The sequence below is a fragment of the Triticum urartu genome, chromosome 5A (assembly GCF_056163025.1).
Source record: "Triticum urartu cultivar PI428250 chromosome 5A, HENAU_Tu73, whole genome shotgun sequence".
NCBI classification, from domain to species: Eukaryota; Viridiplantae; Streptophyta; class Magnoliopsida; order Poales; family Poaceae; genus Triticum; species Triticum urartu.
The window spans coordinates 131,737,526-131,758,316 of record NC_141877.1 but is presented as its reverse complement, the minus strand read 5'-3'; the positions used below and the strand labels follow the sequence as shown (position 1 = coordinate 131,758,316).

The window sequence follows — 20,791 nt, the reverse complement described above, 5'->3', positions numbered from 1 at the left end:
ACAATCCACATGTAGCGTGACATGTCATCCACGAGCAACAAAAAATACCTTTTCCCTCCGTGCATCGGCAGCGAGATTGGGCCGCACAGATCACCGTGGACCAAATCCAGGCGATCGCCGGCTCGGTAGTTCGCCTTCGTGGGGAACGGGGCGCGGCGCTGCTTGCCGACAAGGCAGCTATCGCAGACCTGATCGACGTGCTCGACCAGAGGCATGCCGCGCACCATGCCGTCCTGGGCCAGCTTCCGGAGCGCGTCGAAGTTCAGGTGGCCGTAGCGCGCGTGCCAGCGCCACGCGTCCTCACCGGCCATGGCCGTTAAACACACGGGCCGCGTGATCTCCAGCTCGACGGTGTAGAGGTGGTTCCTCGATCTGTACACCTTGGCGACGATGTTCTCCTGACGATCGCGCACCACCATCATGCCGCTCTGCACCAGAGCGGTGCAGCCCGCCTCGTCCAGCTGTCCGACGGAGATGATCGAGGTACGCAGTCGAGGTATGTAGTATACCTTTGAAAGCACGCGGTGACGCCCTCTGTGAGCGACGAAAACCACCGTCCCGCGCCCCTCGATCTCGACCACCGACCCGTCACTGAAACGCACCGTGCTGACGACGTGGCGATCCAGCTCCGAGAAGACGGTGGAGTTGCCCGTCATGTGGTTTGACGCGCCGGTGTCCAGATGCCAAAGTGGTTCCTTGGTGTCGCCGGCGGCCTCGAGGCTGACCTCAGCGCCCTCCTCATGGAGATGCACGAGCTGATCGCCGCGCGCGTCCAGCTCGGCCTCGTCAAGCAACGGTGTCACCTGTGCCATGAGGAGCGCAGGATCCTCATCCTCTGCCGCCGCGAGGTGCGCCTCGCCGCCGCCCTCGTCCTTCATCTTCTTGCGGCACTCGCGAGCCCAGTGGCCGCTAATACCGCAGTAGCGGTAGTTGCTGGAGCGCTTGGGTCCAGCTTTTCCACCGCCAGGGCGGGCGGCGCCCTTGCTGCGGTCGTCGTGGCCCTTTCCGCGCCCTTTCTTGCCACCGTTGCCCCCCCCCTGCTGGAGGACCCGCCATGATCACCGCGCCCGATCCGCGCGTTCCACTCCTCCAGAGTGAGCAGGAGCTTGCTACCGCCCTCCTCCTCGGCGTCTAGCTTGTACCGCTCCTCGGCCGCCTTGAAACGACCGATGATCTCCTCGATCCAGGTCGTGTCCAGGTCGACCAGGTTGTCGATGGAGACCGCGAGCTATGAGTACCGCTTGGACACGATTCGCAGCCACTTCTGGATCACGAGCTTGTCGCAAATCGCGTCACCGAGCTCGCTGAGGCGCGCGCACAGCCCTGTGAGGCGCATGGCCAGATCGTCAATGGACTCACCGGGTTTGTGGCGTAGTTGATCGAACTCCCCCCGCAAGGTCTGGGCCTTCGCGTCTCGGACGCGCGCGAAGCCCGCGCGCATGGCGCGGATCGCCTCCCACAGCTCCTGGGAGGTCTGGTGCTTGCGCAGCATGGGCAGCATCTCGGGGGGCACCGATCCGAGGATGAACTCCATTGCGCCCTTGTCGTTGCGGTACCCGTACTCGTCATCCAGATCCTCCACGCCCAGGATCGCGCGCCACATCCCTCTTGCCTGCATCCCGACCTCCATGAGGAGGCTCCACTCGGCGTAGTTCGTGCGGGTCAATGGTGGCACGTTGGCGTGACCCGGCACGACCGGAGCGAACTGCCTCGCCACCGCCAGCTCGCGCCCTTGGCCGGCTGCGGACTTTGGCGAGCCTTTGCTGCCATCGTCGTCGGCGTCCCCCGCCTTCTTCTTGCCATCATCACCTGCCATCACAGGATCCTAGCAAACGCGGCTCTGATGCCACTTTTTCACACCTAGCACTCGAGCTCACAAGAGAGACAGAGGAAGACGATGATGTTTTTGTGCCGCGTTCAACCTCACAGCTTTTCTGCTCTCTATTCTTCTTCTTATTCTCGCTATTACAAAGCTAACAGAAAATGAAAGATTAGGGCACGTCTGGGTCATGAGTGCTGCCATCCCAGCGCTCCCCGCGCGTCGCCCATGATGCGGCCATGACCATCTCCCTCGTGCCATCCCACGATCAGGTCAGTGCCGCGGTTTCAGCTAACAAACTACGTCCGAGTCGCAGCTCGGCTTATTTCTGAAGAAAGCAAACTACTGTCTAAACTGACACAGAAAAAACGAACAGCTACTTCTGACGAAACTGAAACTAACTTCAGCAGCTGTTAACTAACACCATGGACCTGAATAACTGAATATGCGTCCTATTTATGTTGTAGGAATGTATATTCATGCGCACATCTGAAGTGCAGCCTAGTAAGATTATGGTTAAGTGAATTTTGATCTGGAAAACATTATGTCGTGAATACTCTCGTCATCTATCTTTACTCTTCATATTTTGGGTACTTATCCATGTATATCATATAACTATATCACTAGGGGAAAAAACACACATCCACAAAGTCATATCCTGCTAACACTTTCCATCAGAGATTTTAAGCATTCCTACTATTGCTACGTGACCATGAGAATTTTTTTTGTACTTATAAAACCTTACTCATCATTTCATAGAAGTTACTTCATCAAACTCTCCATTTGATCTTGGCCAGTCTGTATCCTTTCCTGAATTAAGTTTTGCTGACCATTTTGAGTATAGCAAGGATCTTCAGAGTCAGAATACTTCACACCTGCCCACGAACATGTATCATTACTTATCCCACATTTCTGTCCAGAAAAAAGGACGCAGTGAAAAAAAGGAGCATGCATTATTGGCTTTTGATCCCTAGATCAAATCACCCAGGAGCACCACGTACGTACAACCAGCTAGCAAGCAAGCTAGCAGGCAACTTAACGGATTCTGGCCGTATATACATGTATAGCCAGCGACTCTCGACGGAAACTTGCGTAACTAGCGACACAGAAAAACTGATCGATGTGATGGCCACAGGACCTTGTCAGTTCTGTTGAATACTTCTTTGTATTGCTTTGATCTGATGATGCTATATATATATATATATATATATATATATATATATATATATATATATATATATATATATATGCACAAGAGAGCCTACTAGCTAACCTACTCGGTAACATATACCTGTACTACTTGGTTACGCACACAAACACATACTCGGACATTAGGTTTAATCCCTACATTCACCTCCTAAACACGATGTCCTTACTATATAGTTTGGACGCCGATCCTTTCTCGCATCTCTAAGAACTTCTGTCGTCCGAGAGACTTCTTAAGAATATCGACAAGCCGATCCTTTGTGTTCACATGCTAAACCTTGATCATCCCTTCCTCAATGCATTCTCGGATATGGTGAAACCGGGTATCTATGTGCTTGCTCCTTTCGTGATGAACCGAATTCTTGCACAATGAGATTGCAGCTTGGTTGTCGATCTTCAATGACACCTTCTGCACCTCCCGCTTTGCAAGATCAGCTAGGAGTCTTCTCAGCCACACTGCTTGACAAGCCGTCGTGCTTGCCGCTATGTATTCTGCCTCGCATGAAGACAGCGCAACCACCTTTTGCTTCTGAGAGTTCCAGTTGATAGGATTTGGGCCAAGGTAGAATATCATGCCCGTTGTGCTTTTCCAGTCATCCACATCACCTGCCATGTCGCTATCTGAGTATCCACGAAGGATCAATCCTTCCTTTCCCTTTCGGTACGTGCAGCCAAGATTAATAGTGCCTTTCACATAGCGCAAGATTTTCTTGACCGCGCTCATGTGTTCGGTTGTCGGATTCTCCATGAAACGACTCATGATCCTGACTGAATAAGCCAAGTCAGGTCGGATATGCACCAAATATCTTAGGCTGCCCACAACGCTTCGATACATTGTGGTGTCCACCGGCGGATTTGAGCTACGCTTGCTCAACTTGTGCCATTGGTCCATTGGAGCTTCTGTCAGCAATCTGTCATGCCACACTTGTCCAATAACTTGACTGCATAAGCCGATTGACATAGGGAAATCTTCCCGGAGCTTTGCTTCACTTCGATGCCCAAGTAATAGCTGAGTAATCCCAGATCGCTCATGCTAAACTTCTTCTTCATCTGCACCTTGAAACGTTCAATTTCTTGCGCGCTATCTCCGGTGATAATCAGATCGTCGACATAAACTCCAACTAGCAGGTTTGATCCTTTGAAGTTCTTTGTATAGACTGCGTGCTCGAGGGGGCATCTCTTGAACCCGAGCGAGATCAAACTTCGGTGTAACTTTGTGTTCGAAGCTCTTGGCGCTTGCTTCAACCCGTAAAGTGCCTTCTTGAGCTTGTAAACCTTCCCTTCTTTGCCCTTCTTCTCGTAGCCGAGGGGTTGTTCCATGTACACTTCTTCTTTGAGGTCGCCGTTGAGGAAAGCGGATTTCACATCCATATGATGAACCTTCCAATCCTCTTGTGCTGCCAAAGCTAGGAGCACTCTCGCCGTCTCGATTCGAGCAACCGGTGCAAAACACCTCCTCATAGTCAACTCCTTGACGTTGTATGTAGCCCTTTGCGACGAGTCTTGCCTTGTACTTCACAGTGGCACCCTTCGTGTCCTTCTTTAACTTGTAAACCCACTTCAAACCTATTGCCTTTTGGTTCGGAGGTCGGGTTACCAAAGTCCACGTGCCATTGCTCTCGATCGCCTTCGTCTCCTCATCCATGGCGTGCATCCAACTTGAACTTTTGCTCGCCTCTACGAAGTTCGCCGGCTCCTCAACTCTGAGTAAACACAAATCGGAGTACTCGAGCGTAACTGGCTTTGCGTACTTGTAGACTTTCTTGAGGGTCTTGTAGCGACGAGGCCCGGAAGAATCCGTTGTGACTTGCAAAGGAGGCGACACAAATTGTGTCGGCGTCGATGCACTTGAGGAAGACGGTTGAGTCTCGGGCATGGTAGATGCTGGGTCGTTGGCATCCGCATCGTCGGCGTAGTCGTCGTGATCGTGACCATCATCTTGATTGTCATCATCACTATGCGCCTCATTGTCGATGTCGTTGCCGAGATCTCTACCCGTGTCTTGCGCGTCGTTGTCGCTATCACCTTGCGACCCATGCGCATCGTCGTCGGTGTCGGCACCACGATGATCACTACCATTGTGGTCACCTTGGTTGGGCATCTTGCCAACCACCTGGACGTCCTCCCCTGCATCATCATCAGTTGGAAATTCAACTGTGAATATGTTACTATTTGGAGCATCGTCGGCTGCTGCGCTCCAATTCCACGCTTGGTTTTCTTCAAACACGACGTCGCGTGAAATCCGTAGACGCTTGGTTCGTGGATCGTAGAAGCGGTATGCCTGGGTGCCGGAACTTCTCTCGTATCCGATGAACACCATCTTGGTGCTGCGATCGACAAGCTTTGAGAGATGCGGCTCCTCCGTCTCCACATGCGCCACACACCCAAACGTCCGTAGATGAGACACATTCAGCTTCTGTCTGTAAATTGCTTCATACGGAGTCTTGCCGATCACTGCCTTTGTTGGAGCCCGGTTGAGAACATGGACCGCCGTCGAGACAGCTTCTCCCCAAAAAGTCCATGGCAGGTTCTTGCTCTTGAGTAAACTTTTCGCCATGTCAACGACGGTTCGATTGCGCCTTTCAACAACCCCGTTCTGCTGTGGTGTATAAGTGCCGTGAGGAACCTCTTTGTGCCAATCTTCTTGCAGTAGTCGTTGAACTCGTTTGACGTAAACTCTCTGTTGTGATCTGTCCTTAGAGCGCGAACCTTCAGCTTGTGTTCCATCTCCGTTGCAGTCTTCATCTTCTTAAACGCTTCAAATGCCCCATCTTTAGATCGTAGGAGAACGACCCACATATATCTCGAGTATTCATCTACCAGTAGGAAGAAATACTTGTTTCCTCCGTGAGTTGCTGGAGTGATAGGGCCACATAGATCACCATGGAGCAGCTCGAGTGCATCACTTGCACGATAGGTAGACTGAGCAGGGAATGGCATGCGGTGTTGTTTTCCAACCAATCACCCATCACATACTCGATCAACATGGTCGATAAACGGCATCCCCGATACCATCTCCATCTTCGACATCTTCTTCAAGGTGTAGAAGTTGATGTGTCCAAATCTAGCATGCCATAACCATGAATCATCGTCACTCTTGGCGAGCCAACATTCTGGTTGAGACTGATCAAGGTTGAGGATATAGAGCCTGTTCCGTGTGCGATTTACTCGGGCTAGCACGTTCCGGAGGTTGTCGAAGATCGTCATCACTCTGTTCTCAATATCCACATTGCATCCATTCTCGTCAAGTTTCCTGACAGAGATGATGTTGTTGCGTAGCCTTGGGATGTAGTATACTCCGGTGAGTATGCGATGTTCTCCTGTGAGACCCTCGAAGAGGACAGAACCTTGCCCGCAAATCTTCACATTTGAACCATCACGGAACTTGACCGAGCCTTGAATATCATATTCCAGCTCCAGGAACTTCTCCTTGCACCACGTCATGTGGTTACTGGCACCTGTGTCTAGATAACACGACACGTTCTGGCTTCTGGATAACTTTGGTGTTACCTTTTTCTCATGAAGTAGCACCTTCCGGTTTGGTTTCACAACCGTTGTTTGGACGAGATCACAAACTTCGGCCATCAGAAGACATGGACGTTCGTCTTCCTGCTTTGCCAAATTTGCCTTGATCTCCCGCTTGTTAGGCTCCGTACAATTCTTTGCAAAGTGACCCATCTCGTTGCAGTTATAGCACTTGACCTCGGGCATATCCAAGTTTCATGGCTTCCGCTCTTTAGATCGGTCCGCCTTACCACGACTTTGTGGCTTGCCTTTTCCTTTGCCTTTTCCGGTTTGTCCGCCGCGCTTCGCGTTGCTTGAGCCTTCACCACCGTCACACCTTCCTTTGCTACTTGGGGCCTCCCAATCTGCGCGCGAGTACATAGGTTGGTCGCTACCTCCTCCTTTGTCTTTCCGACAGCCACGAGCATTCTCTTCCCATGTCCGCAAGCGTCCGATCACCTCCGTTATGGTCATGTCATCAATGTCGTAAAGCTGCTCGAGCGTGCCGATGATGTACGTGAATTTATCAGTCACCGAACTGAAAAACTTCTCCACAATCTCGGCTTCCTCGAGCTTTGCACCAAGCGCGTGGATCTCTCCCACCAAAGTAGTCAGACGCATGGCATAGTCGTTCACCGATTCAGTTTCCTCCATCTGCAACTTGTGAAATTGGCGCTTCAGCACTTGTGCCCGAGCCTTCGTGACGCGATCTTCTCCAATCCTCATCTCTTTGAGTGCGTTCCACGCCTCTCTTGCTATCTCGAACTCCGCCAATGTCATCAGCATAGAATCTGGCACAGACTGGGCTATGGCGGCCATGGCACCTTCGTCGCACTCCCCGTCAACGTCGTCGTCCGTGATGGCCTGCCACACTCGTAGGGTTCGAAGAATGATCTTCGTCTTCACTGCCCACACGCCGTAGTTGGCGTCGGGGAGCATCGAGTACTGGATGGGGATGTTGCGATGTGCCGGTACGTTGGCCGCCCGTTCCGCCACCACTAGTCGCTGACTTGCCGCCCTTCTTCACCTTGTCACCGTTCTTGTTTGCCTTGGAACCGTCGTTGCCGGACTTGTTCCCCTTAGAACCGTCGTTGCCGGACTTGACTGACTCAGCGTCGCTGTCCGTCATCATAGATCGTCGAGACTCTGATACCAATTGTTGGCTTTTGATCCCTAGATCAAATCACCCAGGAGCACCACGTACATACAACCAGCTAGCAAGCAAGCTAGCAGGTGGCTTAATGGATTCTGGTCGTATGTACGTGTATAGCTAGCGACTCTCTCGACGGAAACATGCGTAACTAGCGACATAAAAAAACTGATCGATGTGATGGTCATAGGACCTTGTCGGTCCTGTTGAATACTTCTTTATATTGCTTTGATCTTGATTTGATGATGTTACAAGGGGTAGGGGTACAAGTATATATATATATATATATATATATATATATATATATATATATATATATATATATATATATATACGCGCAAGAGAGCCTACTAGCTAACCTACTCGGTAACATATACCTCTACTACTCGGTTACGCACACAAACACGTACTCGGACATTGGGTTTAATCCCTACATGCATCTGATTTTGTATCGAGGGATAAAATCAACAAGCCACCTTTTGTTTAACAATGGAACAAGCCACAGATGGCAACAATTACATTGTCTCTATACTTCTTAAAGGAACTGTGTGAGAAGATAACTCCAATTTCCAATTATAATAGAATCATTAAATTCAATTGAATTCATGTTCCGAATCAATGAATAATGCACCAGTGTGTTCAATTCCTCCTTTTGTGTGAAGTTCTTTAGGCGCTGACCACCTAGATAGGCAGCGACAAACGGATCAACAGTCTGAAGTTTGGACTCTTGGATGCAAACCAAATGACAAGAAGAAGAGGCAATGGTCTGATTAACAGCAGCTCTTCGATCTGGGCAATTGAGCCCACGCACATTCCAGCAGAGGATTGAGAGGTTGTTTTCTAACATTTGGAAACCAGGGCTACATCATAACACACACAGGGTACATAGTAGTTCTTGGATGTTACAAGAAAGGGAACAAGCAGTCTCGCCAAGACCAACACTAGTGACGCACAAGTGCAACCACAAATAGGCGTACAGAACCTCACTACAGGCCAACTACTAAGGTTTACTAACATGTTAAACTGGGCTACTACATCAACAACATATAGAGCAACAAGCATCCCCGGTGGCTTGCTCGCTCACATCCGGCCCACCTTCTCCACCATGAAGCACCAGGGCATCCTCGACAGCCGTCGAGAGGTCACAGTCCAGCTTGAACAGCGCCCGCAGTGCAGCTATCGCAATGTCAGGGAGACGACCATGGAACAGTTCAGCAAACTTGGTAATTGCCGCCTCCGTGACCTGCTCCCCTTCAGCAACAATGCCCAGCCGATGACAAAGGAGCTGCTACGCAAGCTTGGCGATGGGCACATTTCTGTTCTTGGCCTGGAGCCTTGGGCTTTGTCTCTGCAGCTGAAACCTGGTGACGCCAGCCAACGTCTTGCGTCTTGCCTTGGGTGGCCTAGGAGGATTCGAGCCTGGCGATGGAGACGACAGCAGGGCCGGCATGCGGGGGATGAATATAGGAGTAGCCTCGGCTCCGAGTTGATGCCCTGAAGAGGAGATGTGAATTGGAGTAGACATGGCATCATTGTTGCAGTCCAGAGCAAGGTTGGAATCATGCTGCATAGCAGGAGGGCTTGGCGTCACAGTAGCCTCAGCTCCGAGTTGATGTCCTGAAGAGGAGATGTGAATTGGAGTAGACATGGCATCATTGTTGCAGTCCAGAACAAGGTTGGAATCATGTTGCATAGCAGGAGGGCTTGGCGTCACAGTTGCCACTTCAGGGCAGCTCCAATCATCACCAGTTGCAGTAGGAGAGAGGGTTGAAGTTGTATCTCCTTCAGGAGTGGCCTGGGCAAAGTTAGACGTTGCCTGGCCAGTAGCAGCCGGCATGGCCAACTCTTCCAGAACCAGCACAGTAGAGCTAGGCATCGTAGGAACTTGACAAAGCAACGGTGTGGCCTGGCACATGGATGAATCAGGTGCAGCCGGTGCCTCCTGCACCAGCGTGTCCAGCCTGCTGCTCTCTTGGTGGCTCTCTAGCATGATGGAAGGTTGCACTTTGGTCATGAGACGCCCAGTACCATAGAGCCAACCCAAGCCTGGGCCAGATGAATGGATCTCGATCACGTCACTGGACGTAGTACGCGGAGAAGGCGGTAGTGAGCGCCCCCTCCCTTCCGTTGGTCCTCCACCAGCCGCGCGCTTCAGAGAGCCATTCCGCGCGCGGCGCCTGTCGTCGCGCCCACGGTCCTCCCGCCGTGAGCCCTGGCCACGGTCATCGTCAGCACGTCGCTCAGGCGCCCGCGATCTGCTTCTGAAGAAACGGTCCCTCCAAGAGTTGGAGGACCTGGTCCTATCATTGTCTCACCCCCGGCGGTCTTCCCTGTCTCTGTCATCATCTCGGCGATGGTGATCATCGTCGTCGCAGCGGCAAGGCGGCGGCTCTTGCCTATCTCTTGCCCTTGTCTCTCCGTCCACCACACCATATCGCCAAGTGAATGGTCAGTGTGCGGGCGGCGAGGTATGTTGCCAGCGTTGTCGGGCGAGTAATCTTCGAGCCTGTCCAGGTGCACGATGGCGCGCCGGCAAATGCCACGATGCCCTATGGCCGTGGACGGGGCGCCACCAACACCTGTGGCCACACGAGGAGCAATGGTCACCTTCTGAACCTTGGGGATGGACGAGGGGTTCGCCGGCCACGCCCAAAGTTTGAGGCAGGAGGCGTCTTCTTGACGAAGGGTGGCGATGTCGAAGTAGTGGACGAACGTATCCGGCCCAAGCACTTGAGCCGCAACAGACTCTGACGATGCACTCAGCGGAATGCTCTCGATGCAGAGATGGATGTGGTAGTTGGCTTGAACCACATCGGAGTGGGCATCCAGCCGCCAGTTTGAGGTGTGGATGTCGAGGCCATTGTGCCGAAAACGCCCAGGAGCCGTAACCTTGTCTCGGTGATGCTGAAACTCAAAGAGCGCAAAGAAATCTTCAGGGTGGTGAGGCACCACCTTGATGCCCTGGACTCCAAACTGCACATCGATAGCTTCTTGGATCTCCACCGCGCTCACCAAGGGCCTGCTTCCGCCGAGCCACAGGAAGGCGCCCAGGGAAGCCAAGGTAGCCGCATTGGCTTCCATGTCCGGCGTGGAAACGATCACCACGCTCCCTGCACGTCGGGGTCGTTGAGGAAGGCGAAGCAGGCCGTCGGGGGGCTTCCTCCACAGCAGGCACCACCAGTGCGGCGGAATAGGAAGACGTTCCCCTGCAAAATAACTTCCGGTGGTTGGAGCGGCCTTTCCTCCACCAGTGCGGCGGTCGCACCAAATGCCATTCATCCATCGCAGTAATTAGCCTTGACTCGCCATCAGTCAGCGCAGGGCTCGAGGAAGCGCATCGCGCAGCACGCCCGGGTGAAGAATTGAAGACGGTGGGTGTGGCACGCCTGGTCATGGTCTTGGACTTGAAGGCGACAGGGGCGGATTTGAGACAGGGCCTGTGAGCGCCATGAATCGGGGGAGGTGGTGAATCTTCCAGCAGCTGCACATTGAAGGCAAAGCTCACCTTACTCGGCGCTCTGGTCACCTCGGAAGCGACCACACGAGCCTCGAGCAGAGGAATAGCCTGGCGCGGTGGATCCTGACGCGGTGGATCTGGAGGTGTGTTCACCAGCTGAGGGAAGAGCGTAGCCACGAGCTCAGGCCTCAAGAACAGCGGCGATGGGAACCCAGGGGGGAACCGCGGTGACACGCTAGAGGGGGAGAAGTCCGGGGCGGCTGCATCAGCGGGAGCGGCAGCGGTGGCTGTGGGCACCGGAGTGGCGCGCCGCAGGAGCGAGGGGCGAACGAGAGAGCGGGTTCCATTCCTTAATAGAACTTACGCCCGTCAGATCGATCGTCTAAACCAGCATTATAATTTATAAGAAAAAACTGTGGGCAGCATTACATTTGAAGCACAAATATAAAACGGTGGGTAGTATTACATTTGAAGCAGTAACTAAAACACTATATAATAACAAAAAGAAGATCTGGTTTCAAACTAGTTTTGGCCACGAAGAATTGGTGGCAGTCTGGCACCAAACTAACGACATCGAATGGGTTGCACGTATCAAAGACGAACAAAAACCTCATTCACCTGACTATTTTATCTTATGACTAGAGGGCAGTCTGCATAGAAGAAAGGAATTTGTGTAAATGTTGATGATATCGCATATTCTTGATAAAAAAAAAGTACACAAAGACAGAAACCCTGTGTTTGGTACCTCTTGTGTAGAACAAAATACGCGAGATCACGTGCTGGTTTATGGTCGACTCTCTTCCTCCGGTATCTCCGAGAGCCCCATACGCTAGCATTGCCTATGCTCGTCAGTAATGCGGTCAAATTGCAAAAGAAATCAAAACGATGTTACTTTGAGCCCACAATTAAGCAGTTAAAAGCATACCCAAGAGGAATGACATCCTGCGGCATGGGCTTGTGTCGTGGCAATCGATTTTTCAGCAGGCGGTCCAGGTTGGGACGCAGACGAACCAACTCTTGCACCCTCGTCAAGGTCTCGAGCTTTATATCCTCCCAGTTCATGGATGCTCTGCGTTTACAAAGCACAAACCTCATTCTCGGCCTAAGCCAGCGAAATCTAACGGAGGGCGAGTCGGGATTACGCGAAAGTTCGCCATTCGTCTGACTGAACAAACTACGTAGGAGTACAAATCAATGCCGCGAAGACAAGTAGGTACAGTACCTGGCTTGTTGGGAAGTCATGGAGCAGTACATGTCCTTGCGTCGGGCTTCCTCGGGGCAGGTCTTGCGGATGGCCTCATCGGAGGGCCTGAGGAAAGAGGCAGCGCGACCGCCTTCGTCGCCGCGGCAGGCCAGCCAGGCAAGTATGGAATGGTGGGAGAGGCTGCTGAGGAGGGTGGCGTACTTGGTGGCGGCGCCATCCCCGTCCCCGTCTCCCGAGAGCGCCGAGAAGCGCCGCAGGTAGCGGTGGGCAGAGGCCCAGAGCCCTTGCCTCACAGTTGCTCCAGATGCGCCGCCTCGAAGAACAGCCCCGCCTCCATCTCCAGCCTGAGTTGGAGGCGATCGGAATAAGTAAGTACCGGAGTGAATCGTGAATCAAACAGCAAATTTTGCAACATGTGTGCTTACGTGTGGGTGGTGTGGTCAAGGCCGTGGTCCTTGAGGAGAGCGTCCAGCCGCCGGAGGTGGAGAATAACCTCGGCAGGACACTGCCCGTGATCACGACGCCCACCCATCCCGTCTCCGTCTGCAGGCACGGGAGGAGAAGAGGAAGTGCTTTTTTCGACTCGGTTTTTCTTTTTGGAACATAGACGCACGAAGCGTCCGGCTTTAAATTAATAAAGCCACAAGACAGCATCCAACCAGGCATAATCCACATCAACATAAAACATAATTTCACCGGGCATGCAGTCCCGGCAAAGTAGAAACTAATAGTTCACCAAGGCGACGATAGAACATAACTACGTAGATACTAGACGCAAAATGCTCAAGCGTGCGGATCTTGAAGTCTTGCTCTTGCCGTGCACAACTTGATCTGCTCCATGATCTCATTCATGCGGCCCTCGTCACGCTGTTTCCCCAATGGCGCCCAAGCCTGTAAGAAAATATGACATTAGAAAAGAATCTCAGTTGGGTGAGCAGGGAACTTGTGTTCGATAGTAATTTTGTTCCTCACAGTCCAAATGGACCAAAACATCGCCCCAACGCAGCGCCACACCACTCGTGCATTCGCACCCCTCTGTGATTAACAATGTAAGAAGGTCCGAGCTATTTTGCGGGTTCCAGTTCTGATTGAAGGTATCCCTGACCGCGCTCCACGCAAATCTAGCTAGACATCACTTGAAGAAGACGTGGTTAGCGTCCTCTCCAAGACCGCAGATGGCGCATGTCCCGTTCGCCGACCCATTGCGTTTGGCCACATTATCCGAGGTTGGTAGCCGGTTGCGAAACATTTGCCACAAAAATATCTTGATCTTGAGGGGAATGCCAGCCTTCCATAGCCCTCTGTCCATATCAAGCCCATTCCCCTCCGTAAGTTTCTCGTATAAGGATTTCACCGAGAATTTACGAGAAGCCGTAAGCTTCCGGTCGATCTGATCGTGATCCTGGCTGAGACTCCACCCCTCGAGCTCAGCCACCAGTGCCTCCCAAGCCGTCGCCTCTCCCGCTTCCAGAGGTCTGAAGAAGGAGATCGCCGGGGGTGCACTCTAAGGACGTCAGCGACCATAATGTGTGTGTCCGTGGCAAGTTGATACAACTGCGGGTGTGATTGCCACAGCGGAGTTTGTCCCTTCCAGCAGTCCAGCCAAAAGCGCGTGGACTTGCCGTTGTTGACTGCAAACTGGGCCCCAACTGCAAACACAGGCCTTGCCGCTTGAATGCCATTCCAAAAGGACAAACCCTTGGGCTTGGCCTTAAAGAGGTTGCCATCCGGGAAGTATTTAGCCCGGAGAATATCAGCCCAGAGACCCTTCTCGTTTTGGGCAAGGCGCCACCACCATTTGGTGAGTAGTGCAACGTTCATGAGCTTCGAATTCGTGATCCCCAAACCACCGAACTTCTTTGGACAACACACCGCAGCCCACTTAACCAGGTGGTATTTGCGTTTCGTCCCAGTTCCTTCCCAAAAGAACCGGGCGCATGGCGTGTCAAGTTTGGCATGCACTCCGTCCACTAGGAGGAACATGACCATAGTAAAGATAGGCAAGGAGGATGAGCTAGAATTGGTCAAAATTAACCTAGCAGCGGAGGACATGAACTTACCTCTCCACGGACTAACCCGATTCACCACTTTGCCGTATAGTGGCGCCCAGTCGGCAATAGTCAAGTTTTTGTGGTTTATCGGGAGCCCTAAGTATTTGATCGAAAACTTCCCAATCTTATAGTTGAGCAAGTTTGCGACTCTCCAGCTTTCATGATCATCCATCCCTATGGTGATCACTTCGCTTTTGAGAAAATTAATCTTGAGACTCGAAAGAATCTCAAAAGCAATCAGAAGCAACTTAATTGTTGCAATGCAATGGTCGTCTGGCTTGAATAACAACATCGTCTCATCCGCGTATTGCATATGTGTCACGCCGCCGGGGATGAGGTGAGAGATTAACCCTTTGATATGCCCCGCAGCCCTGGCTTTGCTAATCAAAGCCGCCAAAGCGTCCGCAACAAAATTAAAGATCAAAGGAGAGCTAGGGTCTCCCTGCCTAAGGCCGCATTTGTTGCGAAAAAAGTTGCCCATTTCACCATTGATAGTCACCGCCGTGTGTCCACTACTCACGAGGTGCATGATACGATGGACAAAGCCCACATCAAAACCCTTTTTGATGAGGACCTCATGCACGAACTCCCAGTTCACACAATCATATGCTTTCTCGAAATCTAACTTAAGGAGGATGCCTCTAGACTTGGTACGTTTTAGCTCATGAATGATTTCGAGCAAACTCGGTTTTTCTTTTCCTTGAGGGTCGATTCAGTTTTTCTTATTGATTTTTTTAGGAAAACCAAGCTTTATTCATCAAAGACCACAGAGTGTGGGAAACATCGCTGGTCATGGGATTGGCCAAACCAAAGTGGCGTCTCAGACCAAAAGTAAGAGAGTGCTTGGCTAGTTTATGAGACTCTACATTGACCCTACGACTTTCAAAAATAAAATTACAATTGAAAAGTGCTGCTTAGAGCTTGATTTCCCTAATGATCGCTCCATATCTTCCTGCCGAATCGCTCTTTATATCCATAACTACTTGCTTGCAATCCGAAGAGACTACCATGTTCTGAACATGCATATCTCCCGCAAGTGCTAGGCCTTCTCTCACCGTGATGGCTTCAAGTGTTGCTGGATTCTGAACCCCTACTATTACCAGCGTTGAACTGCCCACGAAGTTGCCATTATCATCTGTGCAAACAGCTGAAACTGCTCCACCTCTGCCTTGGCGGGTTGCTGCATCCACATGGATTTTGTGAAAACCCGTCGGTGGTGCCCTTGGTCTCAGCGCTCGTCCTTGCATTGGAGGTACGGTTTTTCTTGTCTCTTCCTTTTCAGATATCATTCCAATTTCTTCAATATACCTATTGACGAAGGAGTATATCGCATGAGGGCTTTGAAATATACCTTCGTGGATAGCCTTCCGGCGAGCTGTCCAGATCGCCCATAATGTAACTGAAAGTTTGACAAACATGTCATGTGAGAAAAGCTCCATCAATGTGAACAGCCACTTCTTTGCGCTGGGCTCCGTGGTTGATATCAATTGTTATGCCATCTCGTCGTCGACCAGGGCCCAAATGCATGGTGACATCGTACAGTTCACAAGTGAATGTCTCCATGAATCTGGCGCTCCGCATATACCGCAAGCAGGTGAGTCTGTCATGTGCCTATGAGCTCTTACATCGTTTGTGGGCATCAATTGCTTGGACAAATGCCACAAGAACACTCTGACCTTTCCCCGTACCTTGGTGTTCCACAAGTTTTTCCATGACTTCTCCTCTATAGTCGTCCTAGAGGGGCCGGCATTGCCTTCGAGCCATGCCTCCCTCCGCTGCTTCATAGTCACCAACATTCTATATGCCGATTTCACCGTGAAATTTCCTTTCTTTTCAAAGTTCCAACTCCAGAAATCTGGGATGTTTCTTGTGCAAAGCGGGATCCCAAGGATGACTGGGACATCCATTGGCATGAACACCTCCTCCACTCGTTCCTTGATCCAACTAGCAGATGTAGGGTCGATGAGCTCAGAGACAAAAATGGGAGGGTTGGGAGATACACTACCATACGGACGTAGCATTTCATCACGCGGGAGCCAATTATCAGTCCAGATGTTTGTTGATTGTCCATTCCCGATTCGCTTGATCAGTCCCAGTTTCAGCTTATCTCGTCCCTCTATCATGGCCCGCCATATCTGGCTTGGGTGGGTACCCATCTCGGCTTCCAGTATTGTACTATTAGGGAAGTAGACTCCCTTCAAGATTCAGCCACTTAGAGAGTCTGGGTTAAGCAAGAGTCTCCATGCCTAACGAGCTAACATAGCAAGGTTAAAGAGCTCAAAATCTTTGAAGCCTAAACCACCCATATCTTTGGGTTGCATCATAGATTTCCATGATACCTAATGTGGTTTGCGCTGACCATCTTTGCTCCCCCACCAGAACTTTCTGATCAGTTTGTTCAGATGCTCGCATAGACCCTTGGGAAGTTTGAAGCATGACATGGAAAATACAGGGACGGCTTGAGCAACCGATTTTATTAGCACCTCTTTGCCGACTGATGACAACGCTTTAGCAATCCAACCCTGTATTTTGCTCCAGAGGAGGTCTTTGAGATACTTAAAGGCACCATTTTTTGACCCACCAATGCCTGATGGCATACCAAGATACTTTTCATTCAAAGTTTCATTCTGTACATTTAACAAGTTCTTTATGTATTGTCTCGTACTGTCTGGCACCCCCTTGCTAAAGAAAATAGATGATTTTGCATTGTTTACCCACTGCCCGGATGCTTGACAATATTGGTCCAAAACCATGTTCACCTCAATAGCTCCCTCACTGTTTGCCTTGAAAAACAGCAGGCTGTCATCAGCGAATAGCAAATGGTTCACCAGTGGCGCCGTGGGTGCCACCTGTAGACCTTTCAAATTGGATGACTCTCTTCTGGATTTTAATAGGCATGACAGGCTCTCTGCTGCTAGCAAGAAAAAATATGGAGAGATTGGGTCCCCTTGTCTTATCCCCCTTGATGGTTCAAACTCTTCAAGTTTCTTACCATTGAACATCACAGAAAATTTAACTATGGTAACCAGACTCATAACAATGTCCACCCACCTATTGGTGAAGCCAAGTTTGAGCATAATCGCCTTTAGATAGGGCCATTCCAGTCTATCATAGGCTTTCATCATATCAAGCTTCAGCACACAGGACTGATGCTTTTTGCCTTGTTCCTCTTCATAAACTGTAAGCACTCGTAAGCTGTGATAATATTATCAGTAATTAACCTTTCAGGAACAAAGGCTGACTGCTCGTCAGATATGATATCAGGCAGAACTATCTTCAGACAGTTAGAAATCACCTTCAAAGCAATCTTGTAAAGTACATTACACAAGCTTATTGGACGAAACTGTGCGAGTAGCGTAGGTTTTTTTACCTTCGGGATCAGCACCAAGACTGTCTCATTGATACACTCGGCCGACTTGTTTCCTTCAACAATTTTCAGCGCCACATTTGTGACTTCATCCTTGCAAATATCCTAATGCCTCTAGAAGAAGTGAGCTGGGAAGCCATCTGGCCCCGGCGCTTTGGTTGGAAACATCTGGAACAAGGCGTTTTTGACCTCCTCCTGACTGTAAGGTGCATTTAATTTCAAGTTCATATCTGGAGTTACCTTACGTGGAACTGTCTCTAACACCTGTTCCATATTATGAGTTCCTTCTGAAGTGTATAACTCCTTATAAAAAGTTGTGGACAATGTCTCCATCTCGTCAGCGTCCTCGGTCAGCTGCCCATCTGGATGTTGCAAAGATTTTATTTTATTTTTCCTTCTGTGCCTACTAGCTCTGAGATGAAAAAAAATATGTGTTTTTGTCTCCATGCACTAACCAGACAATTCTTGCATGTTGGCGCCAAAGAATCTCTTCTCTGTGAAAAAGTTCGACCAATCTATCCGTCACCTTTAGCTCTGCATGGCTCGGGCCTGTACGTCCTGGAGTCTGCCGCATTAGATCAAGCTGTCGCTTTAATAGGTAGATCTCCCGCCTGATACGTCTCCAACGCATCTACTTTTCCAAACAATTTTGCCCTTGTTTTGGACTCTAACTTGCATGATTTGAATAGAACTAACCCGGACTGACGCTGTTTTCAGCAGAATTGCCATGGTTTTATTTTTGTGCAGAAATAAGAGTTCTCGGAATGACCTGAAACTTCACGGAGAATATTTTTGAAATATATAAAAATACCGGTGAAAGAATCAAGGCCAGGGGGCCCACACCCTTTCCACGAGGGTGGGGGGCACGCCTACCCCCCTGGGCGCGCCCCCTACCTCGTGGCCCCCCTGGAGCTCCACCGACCTCAACTCAACTCTATATATTCACGTTCGGAGAGGAAAAAAATCAGGGAGAAGGATTCATCGCGTTTTACGATACGGTGCCGCCGCCAAGCCCTAATCTCTCTCAGGAGGGCTGATCTGGAGTCCGTTCGGGGCTCCGGAGAGGGGAATCCGTCGCCATCGTCATCATCAACCTTCCTCCATCGCCAATTTCATGATGCTCACCGCCGTGCGTGAGTAATTCCATCGTAGGCTTGTTGTACGGTGATGGATTGGATGAGATTTATCATGTAATCGAGTTAGTTTTGTTAGGGTTTGATCCCTAGTATCCATTATGTTTTGAGATTGATGTTGCTATGACTTTGCTATGCTTAATGCTTGTCACTAGGGCCCGAGTGCCATGATTTCAGATCTGAACCTATTATGTTTTCATGAATATATGTGAGTTCTTGATCCTGTTTTGCAAGTCAATAGTCACCTACTATGTGTTATGATCCGGTAACCCCGAAGTAACAATAATCGGGACCACTCCTAGTGATGACCGTAGTTTGAGGAGTTCATGTATTCACTAAGTGTTAATGCTTTGGTCCGGTACTCTATTAAAAGGAGGCCGTAATATCCCTTAGTTTCCAATAGGACCCCGCTGCCACGGGAGGGTAGGACAAAAGATGGCATGCAACTTCTTTTCCATAAGCAGGTATGACTATATTCAGAATACATGCCTACATTATATTGATGAATTGGAGCTAGTTCGGTGTCACCCTATGTTATAACTATTGCATGAGGAATCGCATCCGACATAATTATCCATCACTGATCCATTGCCTACGAGCTTTTCACATATTGATCTCTGCTTAGTTACTTTTCCGTTGCCACTGTTACAATCACTACAAAAACTATTACTGTTACCTTTGCCATCGTTACCGTTACTTCCATATTACTTTGCTACTAAATACTTTGCTACAGATATTAAGTCTTTCAGGTGGGGTTGAATTGACAACTCAACTATTAATACTTGAGAATATTCTTTGGCTCCCCTTGTGTCGAATCAATAAATTTGGGTTGAATACTCTACCCTCGAAAACTATTGTGATCCCCTATACTTGTGGGTTATCAAGACTATTTTCTAGCGCCGTTGCAGGGGAGCATAGCTCTATTCTTTGAGTCACTTGGGATTTATATCTGTTGATCACTATGAAGAACTTGAAAGATGAAAGAACCAAGATTTTTCCCTCAACTACGAGGGGAGGTAAGGAACTGCCATCTAGCTCTGCACTTGATTCACCTTCTGTTTTGAGTAAACTTGCGACACCTACTCCTGCTATTCATTTTGATATGTCGCATGTTATTGATGATGCCACTTCTGCTTTGCATGATACTTATGATGAAACTACTTCTATGCTTGATAATACTGTGCCACTAGGTGAATTTCTTGATGAAAAACTTGGTAGGGTTAGAGAGAATGAAATTATTGAAACTGATAATATTGATGAAAGTGATGATGAAGATTCTCCCCCTAGATATGAATTGCGTGTTGTGCCTGAGGGTTATGTTATGGATGAAGAAACTGCTAGAGACTTTTTTGCTTGCAAAGATAGATATGATCTTAAGAAATTATTAGTTAAGCTTAAAGAAAAATCTTGGAATGGTAGAATGAAATATGACCCTGCTTTTGCTACTTCACCTATCTGTATTTCCGATAAGGATTATGATTTCTCTGTTGATCCTGAGATAATTACTTTGGTTGAATCTGATCCTTTCTGTGGCTATGAATCTGAAACTGTTGTGGCACATCTTACTAAATTAAATGATATAGTCACCCTATTCACTAATGATGAGAAAACTCGCTACTATTATATCCTTAAGTTATTTCCGTTCTCATTAAAGGGTGATGCTAAAACATGGTTTAATTCTCTTGATCCTGGTTGTGTGCGTAGTCCCCAGGATATGATTTATTACTTCTCTGCTAAACATTTCCCCACTCATAAGAAACAAGCTGCCTTAAGGGAAATATATAACTTTGTGCAAATTGAAGAAGAGAGTCTCCCACAAGCTTGGGGGAGGCTTCTCCGATTACTTAATGCTTTGCCTGATCATCCTCTCAAGAAAAATGAAATACTTGATATCTTTTAT

General features: G+C 49.6%; 1 protein-coding gene and 1 pseudogene across 1 annotated transcript; both read right to left on the bottom strand.

The window, feature by feature from the left end:
• Window positions 1-8,499: 8,499 nt before the first annotated feature.
• On the bottom strand, window positions 8,500-11,510 carry LOC147970576 (uncharacterized). Its single transcript, XM_087525675.1, has one exon. The coding sequence runs from the start codon at window positions 10,956-10,958 to the stop codon at window positions 9,831-9,833; it is 1,128 nt and encodes a 375-aa protein (XP_087381801.1). The 5' UTR covers window positions 10,959-11,510; the 3' UTR covers window positions 8,500-9,830.
• A 514-nt stretch (window positions 11,511-12,024) lies between these two features.
• Window positions 12,025-12,872, bottom strand: LOC147970575 (uncharacterized; annotated as a pseudogene).
• Between the last annotated feature and the right edge of the window lie 7,919 nt (window positions 12,873-20,791).